Source organism: Laccaria bicolor, genomic scaffold (assembly GCF_000143565.1).
Source record: "Laccaria bicolor S238N-H82 LACBIscaffold_29 genomic scaffold, whole genome shotgun sequence".
Taxonomy (NCBI): domain Eukaryota; kingdom Fungi; phylum Basidiomycota; class Agaricomycetes; order Agaricales; family Hydnangiaceae; genus Laccaria; species Laccaria bicolor.
In genome coordinates, this window is record NW_001889900.1 from 330,066 (window position 1) to 345,952 (window position 15,887).

The window sequence follows — 15,887 nt, forward strand, 5'->3', positions numbered from 1 at the left end:
TAGAGACGATTGAGAACTTGTGAGAAAATGTTGAGTTTGCAATTGTTAAGGCACCGAGTGATGGCAACCTTAATTATTTATAAATAGTTACCTCCATTTTCGACCCCTTTCGACGTCGTCTCTATGTAGTACTTCAGTAGATCTATCTTGGGCGCCCCTTGGCTTTGCCATGGGTGCCTTCTCCAGTCTTCCTTTCAGTCTTCACATCATCCTCTCCGAATCTGCCTCTAAACCTATATATATATTTGATATATATATATGGCTCGCAGATATGCCAGGCCTTTGGCTTGGGCCCTTTGGCTTTGCCATGGGTGGCTTCCTCAGTCTTCCTTTCGATCGACCTATACTAGTATGCAACATCTTCTCCGAATCTGCCTCTCCTAGGCCTAGGCCTATGGCTTGCAGGTATGATGCCCTGGCTGTGGTATCTGTCTAGTACCATTCTTCCGTCCATCCTTTGGTTCGTCTGCATGGGCATCTTTCTAGATCTAGAACTGGTTTCAGTGGTGCCGTGGTTGCGTTAACGTTGCGCGATGACTGGGTTTTATCACAGATGCTTTTGTCCTCTTCCGCCAACAACGAGCAGACACCGACGTGACCGACCTTCCTCTCCGGATCCTCACAATTATGATTATTCATGATCAGTCCCATGGTCAACTAGTAATGACATAGAATCTGCATGGGATTAAGATGGACTTTCATGATCAGTAAGTATTCCTGGTTTATCACAAATATGGCTCGTCGCTCAGACTTCTATTCTCAAGATATATATATATATCATGATCATACAAACAAAATATATCTTTTGCAATTGGACTGGGAATGTCCTTTCGTCCAGCGCTAGCGCTAGCTTTGTTTTAATTTGTTTCTTGTTTGTTTCATATATAAGTACTAGTACTACGTATATACCTTGAGCCAATCGATCGCAATGGCCATGGTCATGATGTTCTGGCGGTCGTGAGTCGTCGACATCTGCGCACTTTAATAATAAATTAACTTACTCCGGATCCTTAATATGCTTGTCGGGTACCTTGTTGCATTATTCACTCCGGTCACGATCAACCCCAAAATTTTAAACTTGCATGCAGGCCATGGCCATTTGATTATGCTACGTGCGCAGGTCTAGGACGGTTGTAAGCACCAATTTGCCATATATATACACACTCATGGCTACTAATAACAAATTTGAAGGTTCCCGACGTACATGTACATGTATATATATATCTAGGTGCAACTCGATTCTTTGCAAGGAACTACGTATACCAGAAGTTTGGATTTGTTACGCTTCAAAGTCATCGACTTGTTGTGGGTCCCTGTTGGTCCAAATAATAACTCACAAATAACATCACTTACATATAGTCGGTTTGAAATTAGAACTTCACGTTTGATAAAGCTATCTACTACATAACGTGCATATGTGTGATCAGTGAGCAGTAGTAAATATATATTGGGTGGTGGTTCACATTCCGCTACCCATTAAAAGAGGAAATTCATTTGTTTTCGCCAGCCTGACATCATGATGTAAGGCCCCAATTGGGTTCGGCCAAGGAACTTTCCCCTCACTTCGCATGGAGAAAAATGCCTGCAGGCTCCAATTGCAAGGTGGTCATCACTTCATTTGTTTTGGCCGGTCTGGCATCTAGTCGTGACCATGGTCCCAATTGGGTTCGGCCAAGGAATGCTTCCTAACAGGATCGATATCCTCGATCGACTGGAATAATAATAAAAATGCCCCTAGGCTGGCGGTGCAAGGTGGTCGTGAAGTTGCCCATGATCATGAAACCATACTGGTACTAGTGCATCATCAAAACGTGTACCCTCACCAACGCCTGCCTCGGGTTCTATTTCACCAGTCAAACCAGTTTTCTTGCCATCTCAAAACCAAATCGGCTTTTGCTTTGTCCGATCATCTATCAGGGTAAAATGTCAGCGCCATGCTTCTACGTCACGCTGCCTTTTTATCTACAGAAGGAGATATAGCGCTAGCGTGAGCTGAAGCTAGTGACATCGAATTCCAACTGAATCGCAAGTGAAACGAACCCATGATACATAAATAATCACAACACTTCATAGTAATATTGGAAGGATTATTTTTACCAGGTAGCGCAGTGGGGAATAGCGCAGCTTATATGTGTCAAAAATCACCATAATATTAATATTCCGAATCGTGGCCGTCGGAATGAATTTGGCGAAGAGCAATCACATGTGACATCGAGATTGTTCCAATTCGTTCCTTGGCTCTTTGAATTTTCTTCCAAGTATATCAGAATGTCCAAAACCCCGAGCCCCTGCAGGAGCACTAACTAGCACTGTCATGATCACCCCAAAAAACTTGATAAGATCACGCGAGTGACGCTCGCGCGAGAGGAGTCGAACCTCGTTCCTAATCTTAGATGACTGGGGCCGTAAGGTCTAGAGCGCCACGCGCTTGCACAGGTACATGTACCGTAGTTGATGTATGTACATGTACAGGTGCAGGTGGTGTAGTAGCCTTGAGCGACATCCACGAATTCATGATCATGATCACACAATACTTCGGAGCTATCATGATCAGGCGCAAGTATTAAGAAAATGAAGAATTCAAATACATGTAGAGCAAGCTCAAGGAGGCCTAGACTACGCCAATGTACTCGAAGTGGAAAGAGTGATGTCAATTACAAGTGACCTCAACGCCGACCTCCCTATGCGACTTACTTCCCAGTTCTGGTGGCGATGGTGGGTTGGCATAGTCTGGAGCCTGATTATCGAGTGCTGTCAATTGGGAGCGGGGGACTTAGCCCTAATTTCCGACGAACTTCCCGGTATTGGTGGCCATGGTGGGTTAACGTACATCTCCTGATCCCTGCGCTTGAAGAATTGCTTCTTCGTGAGCCATGCTGGCTCTTCTCTTCTGTTCTTCGTATGCGTGAGAACATGGGTATGTTCCAGTACAGGGTGATAGGTTGCTGCGTTGTCTTCAAAATAGCTCTTCGTCACCTCAACCCACTGATTTTGTGTGTTTAAGAACCAGACTTTGGTTTTGGCGAGGTTTTCGAGGTGTTTGTTGATCCAGAGATCGCCTGGTCGGAACATCCACTTGTCCAAGCATGCCAAAACCAAAGGCACCTGGTCTATGGCATATAGGGCTGACGTGGTGACGATCTGGAAGTTGTGGTCTGGTTGCCTCTGGATGGTCTGGTCTTTAAGATAAACGTGAATCTTGTTGGCTCTCCGAGTAGCCTTGTGTTCTTCAGTTGGAACGTATATCGAACGTTTGACCCTATGAGAAAAAGAGTTTAAAAGATTTATAAGATTTTCGAAATTGATGACAGATATCACTTACTTCTCTTTTGGCGCAGCTGGTGGAATACTGGGAGAGTTGGTCAGGCCTGGGAAGGAGATCTAGATATAAGTTCAATTCTTCACTTACGATGATGACTGGTTTTGCCCGATTGAAGGGCCACTGGGGGATTGTTCTTGCTCAGTTTGTCCGCTAGCGCTGCGAGAGTAAACCATTAGATATATCAAAGAAGAGATAAACGCAACATTTCACTCACAACGATGTTTGGTTCGGGATGGTGGAGGGGCTGATAGGCTGTCCTTGGGGAGTTGGACTAAGGCAAATCATTAGATGTTGAAGATATCATCCGAAAGCTCCGCTCACGAGAACGCTTGGTTTGACCCAAATGACGGGCTGTTAGATGGATGTCCATGGTGGGTTGGACTTGGCTCGGGTAAAAGCGTTAGATATATAACGGAGTATACGATCTGCTTTACTCACAGCGGTGCTTGAGTTGGACCAACTGAGGGACCACTATGTTGCGGTCCTTGACCACTGAAGCCAGATTATCAGATTAACAAAAAAAATCACCAATGCTCTGCTCACAAAGCCGAGAAACTATGAGTCGCGCCATACATTGCATTTGGTGGCCCTTGAACGTTGCCGTTGTGTGGATTGAACGTCCCGAATTGAGGTCCTTGAGGTTGGAAAGAAAAAGTACCGAAAGGACCAGCCGAGCTAAGTTTGATCTTGATTAGATTAAACACTGCGTAAGAAAACTTGTCGCCCACTTGTGGTCAAAATGAGGAGCCGTAGCGCTTGCAGTGCTACGTTAATCCGTCAATTTGTGATTATCTGAGGGCAGCAACGTTGCCTCCATAAATTTTGTTCGCTTACCCGAAATAGCCCGCTTGCGCAAAAGGAGGGCTATGTCCACGCTTAAGAATGGAAACGACAGCATCAATTGTAGTATCAACTGAAACATTCGGTTTGATAGGCAACGACCCGAGGGTGGCTTTGATGACGGAGGCATCATTTGGAGAGCTTGATGCCAGAAGTAGAGCCGCGTTGGCTATTTCTTTGTATTGCTTTTCAGAGTCGGATGTTGATACTGTGCATGTCAGAAACTGTGTTAATTTGCTAACGATAGAAGGATCTGGAGCCTCGAAGTTGGGATCGGCTTGGATTGGGGGGACTAGAGCACCCGCAGGTTTAGAGGCTCTCGGAGTCGGATCTTCCAAAGCTAATTCAAAATCTTCAATTTTGATTGACTGCACTGGTTGCTCGACCTTATGGGTGTCCGTTGATAGATCCTCCTTTGTAGGTCCAGACGCACTGATAAGGAAGCAAGATGTAAGATTAGCCGGATGAGATCAAGTACTTGGGTTAGAATCTGTCATTCGCACCGTTGGACTGGGCCATGGCTACTCCCCATTGCGTGCAGATTTGAAGCGGGGAAAGCGGCTCTACAACATCCGAGTCTGGTCAGCACTCAGTACATGAACAGAAAGTGATAGCTACCCCATCGCGCTTTCAGAGAAGCCAGCTGGATCGATGCCCGCGCTTGATCCGATCTTGAGGTGAACAAAGTCCACTTCGAGGAGCTTCATACATGTCATCATGATAGTCTAGGCAAAGCTTGGAGCGTTCCTACATCTTTGTCCGTGCGGGAACCAAAGGGGAAAGGGCTGCAGTTGGGTCTCTCGTATCCTTCTAATGATGCTGCGACAGCATTCGGCCGTATGTTTGTATCCATGATTATGATCGACAAAGAAGATTGGTATGCGTCCTAAAGTCAGATAAGTCTGGAGTGTTGTATATGCAATGTGTGTGTCAAGGATAAAGATATCGCGCATCAGGTGATCGGATATTTAAATAATTAATACGCATTTTGTGATTGGGCATGAACAATCATACATATCATGTAGGTACGTTGGTAAATGTACAACAGTCCTAACCACTACCATAGAGAAGGCGATAATTTGGCATTCCGGCGAACTACATCTGCCTCCCGAGTTACGATGTTTCCGACATTTCCGTTGCAATAACGTTAACCTGTGAACTTTGTCCGTGTGGAACGTCTCGTTCAAAGTAGTGCTGTAACAGGCCTTGGGGTAGGCGTCTCGAAAGCGCCCCAAATGCTCTCTTGCGAACTGGTTGCGAAAGGAAGGGAATAAGAGCCAGAACGACCAGAGTAACTGCTAAAACAGAGAAGATGCTTCCCCATGCCGTAGAGGTTTTAGCGACCACCTCTGTATTCTGAGCAACCCCCATTGGTCGCTCTGTAGCAATTACCGTCACCTGCTCCGTAGTGGTCACAGTGATTGTCATCCCCATGTTTGAGGTCACGGTTTCTGTGATCATACAAGTGATTGTTTGTGTTACTGTGGGGTTCTGGGTCGATGGCCAGGTCTGTGGAGACAAAGTTGTCAAAATGATGGTCGGAAACAACTCCATCCCCTCTGCCGACGGCACTTGTGGTGGTAAGCTTTGAGCGATTTCCTCCAAGCTTCCCATGGGGGATAATGCCACCGTCGCTGCCACAGATGACTTTGCAAAGCCCAACGGAGAGACTATCTGATATTGGTAGATAGAAGTAGGGAGTGGAATGTACCGAGCAGCTGTCGCCAGAAGTGCTGTGAGAGAACAAGAAAAGAGGAGTTTTCGGTATCGCTGTTGAATTGGTCATCAAATAATCAAGTAATAGAGTCGATTCAATGTACCTGCAGCTTTGACCTCTCATAATTTGTGGACGGCTTTGGTTGATCCTGTGCTTGAGCTTGCACCTGGTTGACAATGGCAGGTGGTGGCTGGTCAACCGTGGTAGATGGTGGTGTTGTAGACGGTGGCTTGTCTTTGGTCGTAGGCAGTGGCTGGTCGACGGTCATATATGGCTGAGCGGCCGTATCAGTAAGTGGCTGACTGACGGCACTAGTGATGGCAGTTGTTGGTGGCTGGTCGACGGCGGTGATGATAGTCGTGGCTGCTGACGGCTGGTAGGTAGTACTGGTGACGGCTGGGACAATGTCGGTGACAGTGGCTGCTGGTGGCTGGTTGATAGTACCAGTGACGGCGCTCATTGGTGGTTTCCCAACAGTAGCGGTGACTGGGAGCTGGCTGGCGGTACTTGCAATTGGGATGGTTCTGCTAACGGCACTGGTTGGTGGCGGATTGACAGTGCTGGAGACCGCACTCGTCAGCACTTCGTTGTCGGTGGTTGCGGTTGAGCTGGTGACGATACTGGTAGGTGGCTGGTCATATATCGCTATTTGTGGCTGATTGCCTTCTTCCAGGCCTGCTGGTTTGGCCATGGGCTCCGCCATCCACTCAACATGAGACTCATCTCGGAGTAGCTCGGGATTGGCCGTATGCTGCTGTCCTCGTTGTAAGATCTCAATGGTTGGTTGATTGTGCTGATCAGAGAGTTAGTTTGTTCGCGTAGATAGCTCGAAAATGACTGACAGCGACGTGAGCCGCCATGACAACTTCATTCTCCCGCTCAGCTGTATATGCTGGTAATTTGAAGGTGGCGATCATGATGTCTGTCTGCGCCTCCTCGCCATTACCAAATAGAATTGTCGGCCGCTCATCGATGAGCTTGTATGCCTAGGCCAAACAAGTAGTCAAGGAAAGTACAACTAAATGATTCGAGGTCAACTCACCAGTACTTGTGATACTTGAGATGCATAGTGGATCATTTATGAACGATAAACAGGAGGAAAATGTCACTTACGGCCGAGAGTCCCATCGTTCTTGCGAAGAACATTGATAGAAGGTTTCAAATTAGGGTCCCAGCTTGCAACGACGAGACTTCCTGACACGTGAGCAGCCGCCACGGTCATGTTGTCTAAGAACACGATCTCAGTGTAACGAATGGTTGTGCTGCCCTTTGTGGCATCATATCCTATCGAGTGTGCGTAGCGCTGCTGGGTAATAGAGTAGTAGTCGATACCATCCGTCAAATTTGTAACTGCAAGAGTTAGCTTCGACGGAGAGAGAGCGACACCTCCACTGATGAGAAGTGAGTAAGTGAGCGTGTACCGTTGGCCGACAGTGACTGACATCCAGTTTTTTGCTTCAATTTCAAACAGCTTGTCGTAAGGATGGAACCCCCGATATGCACTTTGAGAAGTCAGTGAGTTCAATCAGGATTCGAACAAGCCACTCACAAAAAACCTAAAGTACCGAAATACGCAATGAGAACTGTGCCATTGGAGAGGTAAAATATTCTATGAGGAATGTTCTCAGGGTTGGGTCTCTTCAAGGTCTTGAGCGGTATGAGAGGTTTTTGTATATCTATGATCAACTTTAGCTCCCGCTTTGAAAAGATCAGCATAGGTTTACCTGAGCAAGGGTCGTCAAGCAAAACAACTGAGACGCAAGTATTATCGCTGTAGCCAATTGCCAACTGATTCCCGTCGTCGTTGAGAGCAATGGCGTGTATAAAGCCGGGGACTTCCCGACGAATGACTTTCTCCTGACATTCAGTATCAGCATAGCTCAGTTCGGCGAGGTATCGAGTTTCTTACACCCTCTTCTTCCATTGTTAGGCAATAAAAATTCCCCGACCCACAGCCGATAAGCAAGGTGTCTGACTGGACGGGGTGCCAACATATGTCCCGAATTTTGGACCCGAGCTCATACGTCCTAAGGAGTCCCCACGTAGTCCAAGTGCGTCTAATCTACGAAAGAATACTGGTGAGTTTACCGGAAGGATATGATGGAGATGTAACTTACTGTCAAGCGGCCACTAGCGTCACCAATAGCTACAAGCTTGCCATCTGGCGAGAAAGCGATTTTGCCAAATGAAGCACCGCTCCCTTTAACTTGTCCTTCACTTTTCAAAAGAGGGACATCCGTTGTTACAAGCTTGGTACCCAAATGATTCATAGGATAACGCATAGTATGAGAGTCGGATGGTGGAGAGGCAAGAATGGGGATTCAAGAACGAAGTGAATCTCACGTCCAGAGACCCCCAAAAAATTTCGGAATTTGAAACAGTGACAGTTCCCTCTGCGCATGCATTGATCTAGTTAGAATAGAAGACAAGGTAAGGGGCGCTAAACACGTAGTCCCTTTTCGTAGCCGAGCCGGCTCAGCGGGCCGGCCGATTGATAAAGCACCGGCCACAAATACTTGAGATCTAGACGTGTAATTATAACAACCAGCAGATATTGCAGCCCAGAGCTCCTTGGTTAGCAAAATTGGGCTGTTCTTTCTCCAGGTTAAGGACACCAAAAGTATTGCTAGCTTTAGCTTTACTGCCAATTCGAACTCGTACATTCCGCGTCCTAGCTATAGACCTGAGCCTCATGTCTTTAGCCTCGTGTTGAGATATACTAAAGACGGTTAGAGTGCAGATCATCCAGAAGAGTCGAGATATCGATGCGGATGTGCGCATATGTCAGGTATGCGCGATCATGACCGACTTGACTGAAAACTAAAAGGCCCTTGAGTGAACACATGTCCAAGCCGTAGACTAGACAGCTTCCAGGTATATAAATGATTCCCCAAAAGTTGCATATGTCCGCGTCCCAGATCCCAAACCCACTTTAAACTCATTGTTTGAACATGGTGCGTACAAGTCTTACGACCTCAGCGCTACATCCTATGAACCTCTCGAGCTCTCTCAGGAAACAGCTTCAGCACCTCGTTGTAGCGGACGTCTCTCACACGTCAACCATCTCCCCCATTCTTCAAGGTCTGACTTAGCGGGGGACAATACGCTAGTGGAGATGGATTGCGATGCCGTTCCCGTGACTGATGGGGTTAGTTTTCAATAATACTCCTCTTGAATATGCTAATAGTGTTCAGGAGCACCTCAATGTCGCTGCATACGGATATCTTTACTCCTTGTACAACACGTCTGGCCGCCGCCTTTGCGCATTTCCAATGATGGACGATGCTCCTGACGACAGAAGCCCGAACATCGACCAAATCGATGTGATGGGCCTATTCAAACCCAAACCCAACCTCGCTCCCAAACTTCATCATGCCCGCGTCACGGTCGAGGGCGCAAATATTGTCATCATCGGCTATAGTGAACCGACCATGGCAGTAAACCAAACTCTGCTCAAGGTCAAACCGAGTACACCCTGGCGCGGAGAGCTGGCGGCGTTCCAAATTGGAACCAGGGTTCCGGTTCTTTCTCGTCCTACTGCCAGAAAGAAGACCTTCGAGTTAGCCATTCAACTGTACGCCTATTTTTTTAAAATAAATAGTTATCCATCGGTATAACTTCACTTTACAGTTACCTATCAAGGGTCACCGAGGCCGTCGACGCCGGATATCCTCCTCCAGAGATGATCCTGGTGGGTGTGTCCATAAGCTACAGGTTCCTTTGCTGATAACAATTTTCAGTCCCCTTTCTTTGCAAATGTTCAAGTTGGTTTTGTTTTTTAGCGAATGTATCAACTCTCCACGATGTAGTTCTTTTCAGCTGTAGTGAAGCTCGTATCGGAATTTAAAGTCTCGAAATATTGTTTTCCTTGCACCTAAAATCGAGGGTTCATTAGAAAGTCATATCTTGAACTTGCAGCCCAAAATTGACCTATTTAATGATAGTGAGAACGTACCTTTGCATTAGAACTGCAATGCAGGCACGCTCATTGGCCGCATCGAAAAGGTATGATTATCGATCGCGAATTCGAACCCCTGGACAAAGCGCACATGATTGCGACATGGAGCATCCAGTACATGTACACGCCGCTACAGATCACGATGACTCGCGACGTCCAGATAATCGATACAGGTCGGCTAAGATCTGTCCAGATAATCGATACAGGTCGGCTAAGATCTGTCCAGATTGTCAAGACTTGTGACCAGCCTGTGAAAGTACGTCCACGTTGAAGATATATGAACGTTCATAAGAGCATTGCGAAGTCTGACACTCCGAGTTTCAAATATGGCCTCGTCATACTCCCCCTCAGCCAACTTCCGTTCCAGAAATTCCCCCACCAGTAGGATGGTTTTCTTTCAATTGAACATGATTTGATTTTGATTCGGGAAGCAGGAGAGCCTCGTCGAGGTGGTTTCAATTCACCCAATACAACGCCACCATCATCCCCGCCTAATCTTCAGCACTCTTCAACTCTGTTCCCCGATACATATCCTCCCAATCCATATGTAAGCTCAGTGAACTTGGAAAATCTCTCAATCTCGCGCAGCAACGCGGCCAGTCCGGAGATAAGCTCTATGAACCTTTCTCGTGATGAGAATGTCAACGGTGAGCTTTCTGTATGTTCTCTTGCTTCAAATCTTATCTTGAGGATGTTCTTGAAGACTATAGGCCAAACCCTGATTTGTACGCGGGCTATGGTCACGATGCTCACTCTAACACGCATCAATCTACGTTCGGCAATCCATCATTCCCAGTCCCGACCTCTCCTCTTGCTCGTTCCCCACCGCTCAGACCATCCCCGCGGTTGAGGACTTCCCCGCAGCTGAGAACGTCCCCACCACTCACAACTCCCGGCCGCAGGACCAGTAACCCTACCAATCCCACTCCCTCTAACACGCATCAATCTATGTTCAGCAATCCACCATTGCCAGTCCCGACCTCTCCTCTTGCTCGGTCCCCACCGCTCAGACCATCCCCGCGGTTGAGGACTTCTCCGCAGCTGAGAACATCCCCACCACTTACAACTCCCAGCCGCAGGACCAGTGACCCTACCAATTCCAACAACGCCCCTTCTTCCACATTTCGTCCAGTCCCATTTCAGCCAGGACCTCAGGACAAGGGCAAAGGAAGGGCCGATGAAGGCAGGGGTAAACGAAAGACACACTCTGATCCTGGTGGTCAGTGGTACGCTCATTTGCCTCATCCACCACGTCCAGGGCCGTCACGCCTATCTCCTGTCAACCCTCACATGGATGATCAACCTCTACCAGCCATGTCACCCACTGGACCGCATCCAATGAACGTTGATGACATGGAGCCTTCTGTGTTTCCAGCAGAATACATGCCCGCTACACCGCCCTCCACTAGGCGTCCCGCAAATAGGCGTCCCTCCAATATCTACGACGATTCCGGCCCAGACGGATTCCAACCGTCCATATGGCCAACACAACACTTTGATGCCTTTGACAACGGATCATCTTTTGCTCAAAGGGATGATGAGAAGGAAGAAAAGGAGGAGGAGGAGGAGGAGGAGGAGGAGGAGGAGGAGGAGGAGGAGAATAAGGGGTGGGATGATAATGAGGAGAATTTTGAATATGGAGGCGATGATGAGGATGACGGGGAAGACGAGGCTGAAGACGGAATCGTGCGTATAGATGGGGTCTGCTTGATCTTCGTAACTTAGCAGTAATATTCTTCTAGGCTCAACTATGGAGAAAATTACAAGAAATGGAAGAGCGTCTGAACGCAAACTTAACCAATGGCTTATCAAACTTGGCCTCCTCCTTCACCTCACTCCCGAGCGCAGTACAGCCAAAGCCCCAACGGGGTCCCAAGATGACAACCGGTATCCGAATTCGATCCCCACACTCCATTGCTATGGCGGTGAGAATGTTGTTGGTTCAACAACCATAGTCATAGCTGACATTTTTGAAGAAATCGGTTAGATTACATATCAGCAAGCTCATGAATAACCGGCTTCGAGTCGCCACGGAAAATGAAGTTTCCGCTTTCAATCATCGCTGGCCTCCGAGTCGTGAGGGATGGGAGGCTTGCTGCACTATTTCAAACTTTCGAGTCGACTTGCATGGTCCACCACGTAGTCCCTGGAACCGATCTGCCGCAAGAGTCTTTGTTGTTGACTTTGCAACCTTCCACCGGATGCCGCTTACACCAACCGTATTCGACGACGTTACACGGCGCTTTTTGACGAGAGTGAAAACTTTGAAGGCAAAGTGGGGTAATCACAGCCAGAGCGTTGGAAGCCGATTAATCCAAAGTCAGGCTGTCCGACGCTGGCAAAGAAAACGTATCGTAAGTTGCAGCTCTCGCTCTTCACGTCCGACTCTGACCCACCCAATCGCAGCTATTTCATCGTCGCCTCGATACTGCCAATCAACATCCGCATCTACATCGACACATTGCCATGTTACAAAGATTGGGTGTTGAAGGAATGTCCTCAGATGAGTCAGAGTCGGAAGAACTCATGAACCAGAGGCCGCAAACTCGCCGTCGTGCACCCCTTTTCTATGTTCATCGTCCTGTTTGGAGGAACCCATCAATCTCAGAGTGGCTCCAGATCTTCGACACCCTGCACATTATCATGCGGCGTATGCTTTCCCCAAAGTCTAGGGGTGCATACCCACGGAAAAGGATTCATAACCCCGATGGTCCTTTTAGCACTTCAAAACGTTTTGTTTCCCAACTTCCAACGAATGCGTATAATGAAGCGTGGCTCGCCGACCAGACTCGCCTTGATGGCGCTATCATTGTAAGACCCATGATGCAAAGTTATGATTTCAACCACAACACACAAATCTTCCAGTAAGCCATAAAAATACTCTTTGGAAATGCGCTGACTTGAATTTATAGATTCATGAACTATATCCAACCCTCCTTCTTCGCTCCCCCCTGAGAATACACTCGATAATCGCATCCAATGTCCGCGACTGAAGGCATAAGACTTCTGAAAGTTTTGTGACTTCGAAACCAGTTCCATATATTATGACTTTGACAACTTACGACTCACAACGAGCAAATTTCTGGAAACTTCAACACTTGATTGTGATGAAACAATTTGATGACTTGATGACTTCATGAGTACTTTACGAGACGATACTTGACGATTGAACATACCACAATACGACACTTTACGTTTCGCGATGACATCTATGATTTCTTGACTTTATGCCGTGAGTACTTTACAAGGCATGACTTAACGATTTAACGTACCACGATGCCTCAGTACTAGTATATCCGTTTTAACGCACTCAAGCTTACAACGTAATGAGTCCCAGAGGTAGCTGTATGCCCCTCGGCTCCGTGCTGGCCCTTTGTGTTCATTGTGATGCCACCGGCACCTGCTCGGAGTAGCCGTAAACTCCTCAGTGACCCCAGCACCAGCACCAGGCAGTCTGCATGAAATTGAGCCAAAAAGATGATGAATGGTCTTGTGCTTGAAAGAGAGGAAATGCAGCTGTGAAGGGACTAAACGGTCGCTGAAATATAACTGAGTGGATAGCAGCGAAAGATTGATGAAACTAGACTTACTGCTAACATTGATCATAACAGAAAGGTCGGTAGAGGTCTTGCCGACCCAAGGGATGTTGAGTTGAAGACGGTCACAACAGCAACGCTGACGCTGGCGCGATCAACAGGAGAAGGCTGGAAGGTATCTTCCAGCATCATATCCACGGGCGGTGAGAGCTCCTGACCAGTTGGAGTCAGAGAACTTGAACGGCTTGCCATCAGGTCCAATAGCAGAGTCAATTAGGTCACATCCAGCGAAGCAAATGGCAGTGAAAATGTCGGGAGAAATGACAAAGGCATGCATGGCAGGGTTGGCGTCGTTATTGATAGCAAAAGAAAGTAAAAAAACCTGGTCGCGTTGATCTCAAAAGAAGATTCTGTACTGGTGTTATGCTCGCCCTTCTCAACGTCCCGCCTGTCCCATTGACGGATGCAATGAACGCGAGAACAAGTCCACCACTGCAGTACTCAGACGAATGGCCATGCATATGGGTGACAGAAGAAATGGGTTTAAGTGCCCAGAAGAACAGGTGGTGACGTGTGCACGGGGGTGCTAGGAAAGAAATGAATACTGGCGCGCTCGGGCTGTGTCATCGCTGTGGCTGCAGTGCATGCTTGCGAGCGTGATAGGTTTTGTCTCGTAGCCCAAGTCCAGGTCCGGTGGTCACGGCTCGTCGAAATATGTAGGCGTCGCTTTTGGTTTGCATTTCTCTTCGGAGAATGTAAATGCGCCTGTCTCCTTGACAAGTTCTGTTGGCGCTGCTACACCGTTTGTTGACCAGTAGTTCCAGGAGTGCCAGCTCTCGTCCTTCTGCAGCCTGAGTGTCCGTGCCGGTTCAACTATCGGGTGCAGCCCTTGATGTTGTGCTCGGGGGTTTGGAGTGGTTCCCCGCACTGGCAGCTGGTGTCTTCTCCAGGAAGGAATTGGCGCCGGGTGACTATGAAGTTGATCTGAGCATGGACCCATGGAAAATCCAAAAGGCCATATCAGCAAGGAGGGAAGGTGGGAAGCGAGTACACCTTTGGCAAGGCCAATAGGTGTAAGGAAGAAGGAGGTGAGTAGTGGAGAAACCAGAGGGCGATAAGCGAAGTCAGAAGTCTAGTTGCACAAAACCATTGTTCTTTACGCAATATTTGACTGTGCATCTGATCATGACTTACGTACGTGATCGCGATGGCGTACATTACATAATCTAGATTATGATATATCATGAATTCATAATAAGGAAATGGTCACTAGTACTGAAGACTCCTAGGCCTACAAAGGCCCAGAAAAAATGCGCGCCCTATTACTGGTTCTGGAAATCGTCGGGGTGTGACGTGACTCAATTCTGCCACATTCTAACCACACTTTGATCAGTGCCTAAGATCCGAATATATTCACCTTACAAGTCAGCGATCAAATGGAAACCCATTGAGACATTTATCCGGGTCATATAATGTAAAAATATTCTCTAATATTATCAGCTTTTTTCTCGTGCCTTGCTGCTAGATATATTATTTATATCTTCCCTCTTTCCTTACATGGTTTAAGCAAAACAATTTGTAATTATATTCTGGTAAAAAGTGGACAGTAAATACTAGACAATTTGAAGAATAAATTTTAAGTTCTTTCAAGTTTTCTCCAGCACTTCAAACCAAAACAAGATTTTATTATATACTCGTTTTAATCACAATTTCCCCGCTGCACAAACAAGCCAACTCCCCCAGTGAGAATAAGAAAACACGAGCGATCAAAGAAAGCTGAAATTAGCACACCGGCTTTTCCCGCGTGCGCATCAATACTGATGTGTTTGAATAATAATAACCGGACACTACAAAATCTGTAGTGTCTTTCGAGAAAGACTATAAAATACCATTATACCCTATTAAAATACCTTGGCTATTTGGCTTTCATATTTATGCCGTAGTAAAAACACATGTAACGCGTAGATAAGGATTTTTAGTATTTAAGGAGTGCGCAAGCAGGTAATAACGAAAGAAATCGTCCCCGCGTTGACCAGCTAGTCGCACTCCGAGTAGGACTCAGGAGGTGGACAGTGTAATCAATTAAAAGGAGTTTTCTTTGTGATTAAGATAAAAGTTTTGTAAGAAGTCGAGCCAGCGTGCTTTGAAGCCAATATACTTTGTTTTGATAAAATTTGAAGATTTTGAAATAAGAATTCTTGACAAGACAGCGAACTTGTAAGGACAGTAATTGGATCATATTGATATTGTAAAAGCTCAAGGGGGCTATACGAAGTCAAAGTTAAAAAGTCTGTTGTTTTGTGGAAAATTAAGGAAAACTTGTTAAAAATCAAAAAGTTAAGCCAAGACAAGGTAGACGGATCCCTAAGTCCGTTATAGCACTGCTATTAAAACATTCCAAAATCACACCCTATCATACCAAATTGTTGCCAAAGCTTTAGGGCTAAGGTTTACAACTTTTAAAATAAAAACTTCGCAAAATTCAATCAATTCAGTTGAAATTTTATTAAGACA

At 46.6% G+C, this 15,887-nt stretch overlaps 4 protein-coding genes across 4 annotated transcripts; 1 reads left to right on the top strand and 3 right to left on the bottom strand.

Annotated features, from left to right (window-relative positions):
* Positions 1 to 2,754: 2,754 nt before the first annotated feature.
* LACBIDRAFT_304823 (uncharacterized protein) lies at positions 2,755 to 3,902 on the bottom strand (the record flags this gene model as incomplete). Its single annotated transcript, XM_001885132.1, has 7 exons — positions 2,755 to 3,259; positions 3,323 to 3,368; positions 3,461 to 3,478; positions 3,537 to 3,593; positions 3,644 to 3,703; positions 3,761 to 3,814; positions 3,866 to 3,902. The coding sequence occupies 7 exons, from the start codon at positions 3,900 to 3,902 to the stop codon at positions 2,755 to 2,757; spliced, it is 777 nt and encodes a 258-aa protein (XP_001885167.1).
* Positions 3,903 to 5,275: 1,373 nt separating this feature from the next.
* On the bottom strand, positions 5,276 to 8,161 carry LACBIDRAFT_304824 (uncharacterized protein; the record flags this gene model as incomplete). Its single annotated transcript, XM_001885133.1, has 10 exons — positions 5,276 to 5,932; positions 5,983 to 6,672; positions 6,722 to 6,865; positions 6,922 to 6,935; positions 6,993 to 7,270; positions 7,322 to 7,381; positions 7,429 to 7,555; positions 7,604 to 7,736; positions 7,789 to 7,941; positions 7,997 to 8,161. The coding sequence occupies 10 exons, from the start codon at positions 8,159 to 8,161 to the stop codon at positions 5,276 to 5,278; spliced, it is 2,421 nt and encodes an 806-aa protein (XP_001885168.1).
* A 483-nt stretch (positions 8,162 to 8,644) lies between these two features.
* Positions 8,645 to 12,792, top strand: LACBIDRAFT_330776 (uncharacterized protein; the record flags this gene model as incomplete). The annotated part of the gene is made up of 13 exons (XM_001885036.1): positions 8,645 to 8,667; positions 8,732 to 8,753; positions 8,845 to 9,027; positions 9,074 to 9,453; positions 9,510 to 9,570; positions 9,846 to 9,884; positions 10,031 to 10,093; positions 10,340 to 10,495; positions 10,528 to 11,523; positions 11,580 to 11,762; positions 11,814 to 12,191; positions 12,244 to 12,701; positions 12,750 to 12,792. The coding sequence occupies 13 exons, from the start codon at positions 8,645 to 8,647 to the stop codon at positions 12,790 to 12,792; spliced, it is 2,985 nt and encodes a 994-aa protein (XP_001885071.1).
* Positions 12,793 to 13,527: 735 nt separating this feature from the next.
* LACBIDRAFT_304827 (uncharacterized protein) lies at positions 13,528 to 13,710 on the bottom strand (the record flags this gene model as incomplete). The annotated part of the gene is made up of 1 exon (XM_001885134.1): positions 13,528 to 13,710. One exon carries the CDS (start codon positions 13,708 to 13,710, stop codon positions 13,528 to 13,530), a length of 183 nt encoding a protein of 60 aa, XP_001885169.1.
* Positions 13,711 to 15,887: the final 2,177 nt, after the last annotated feature.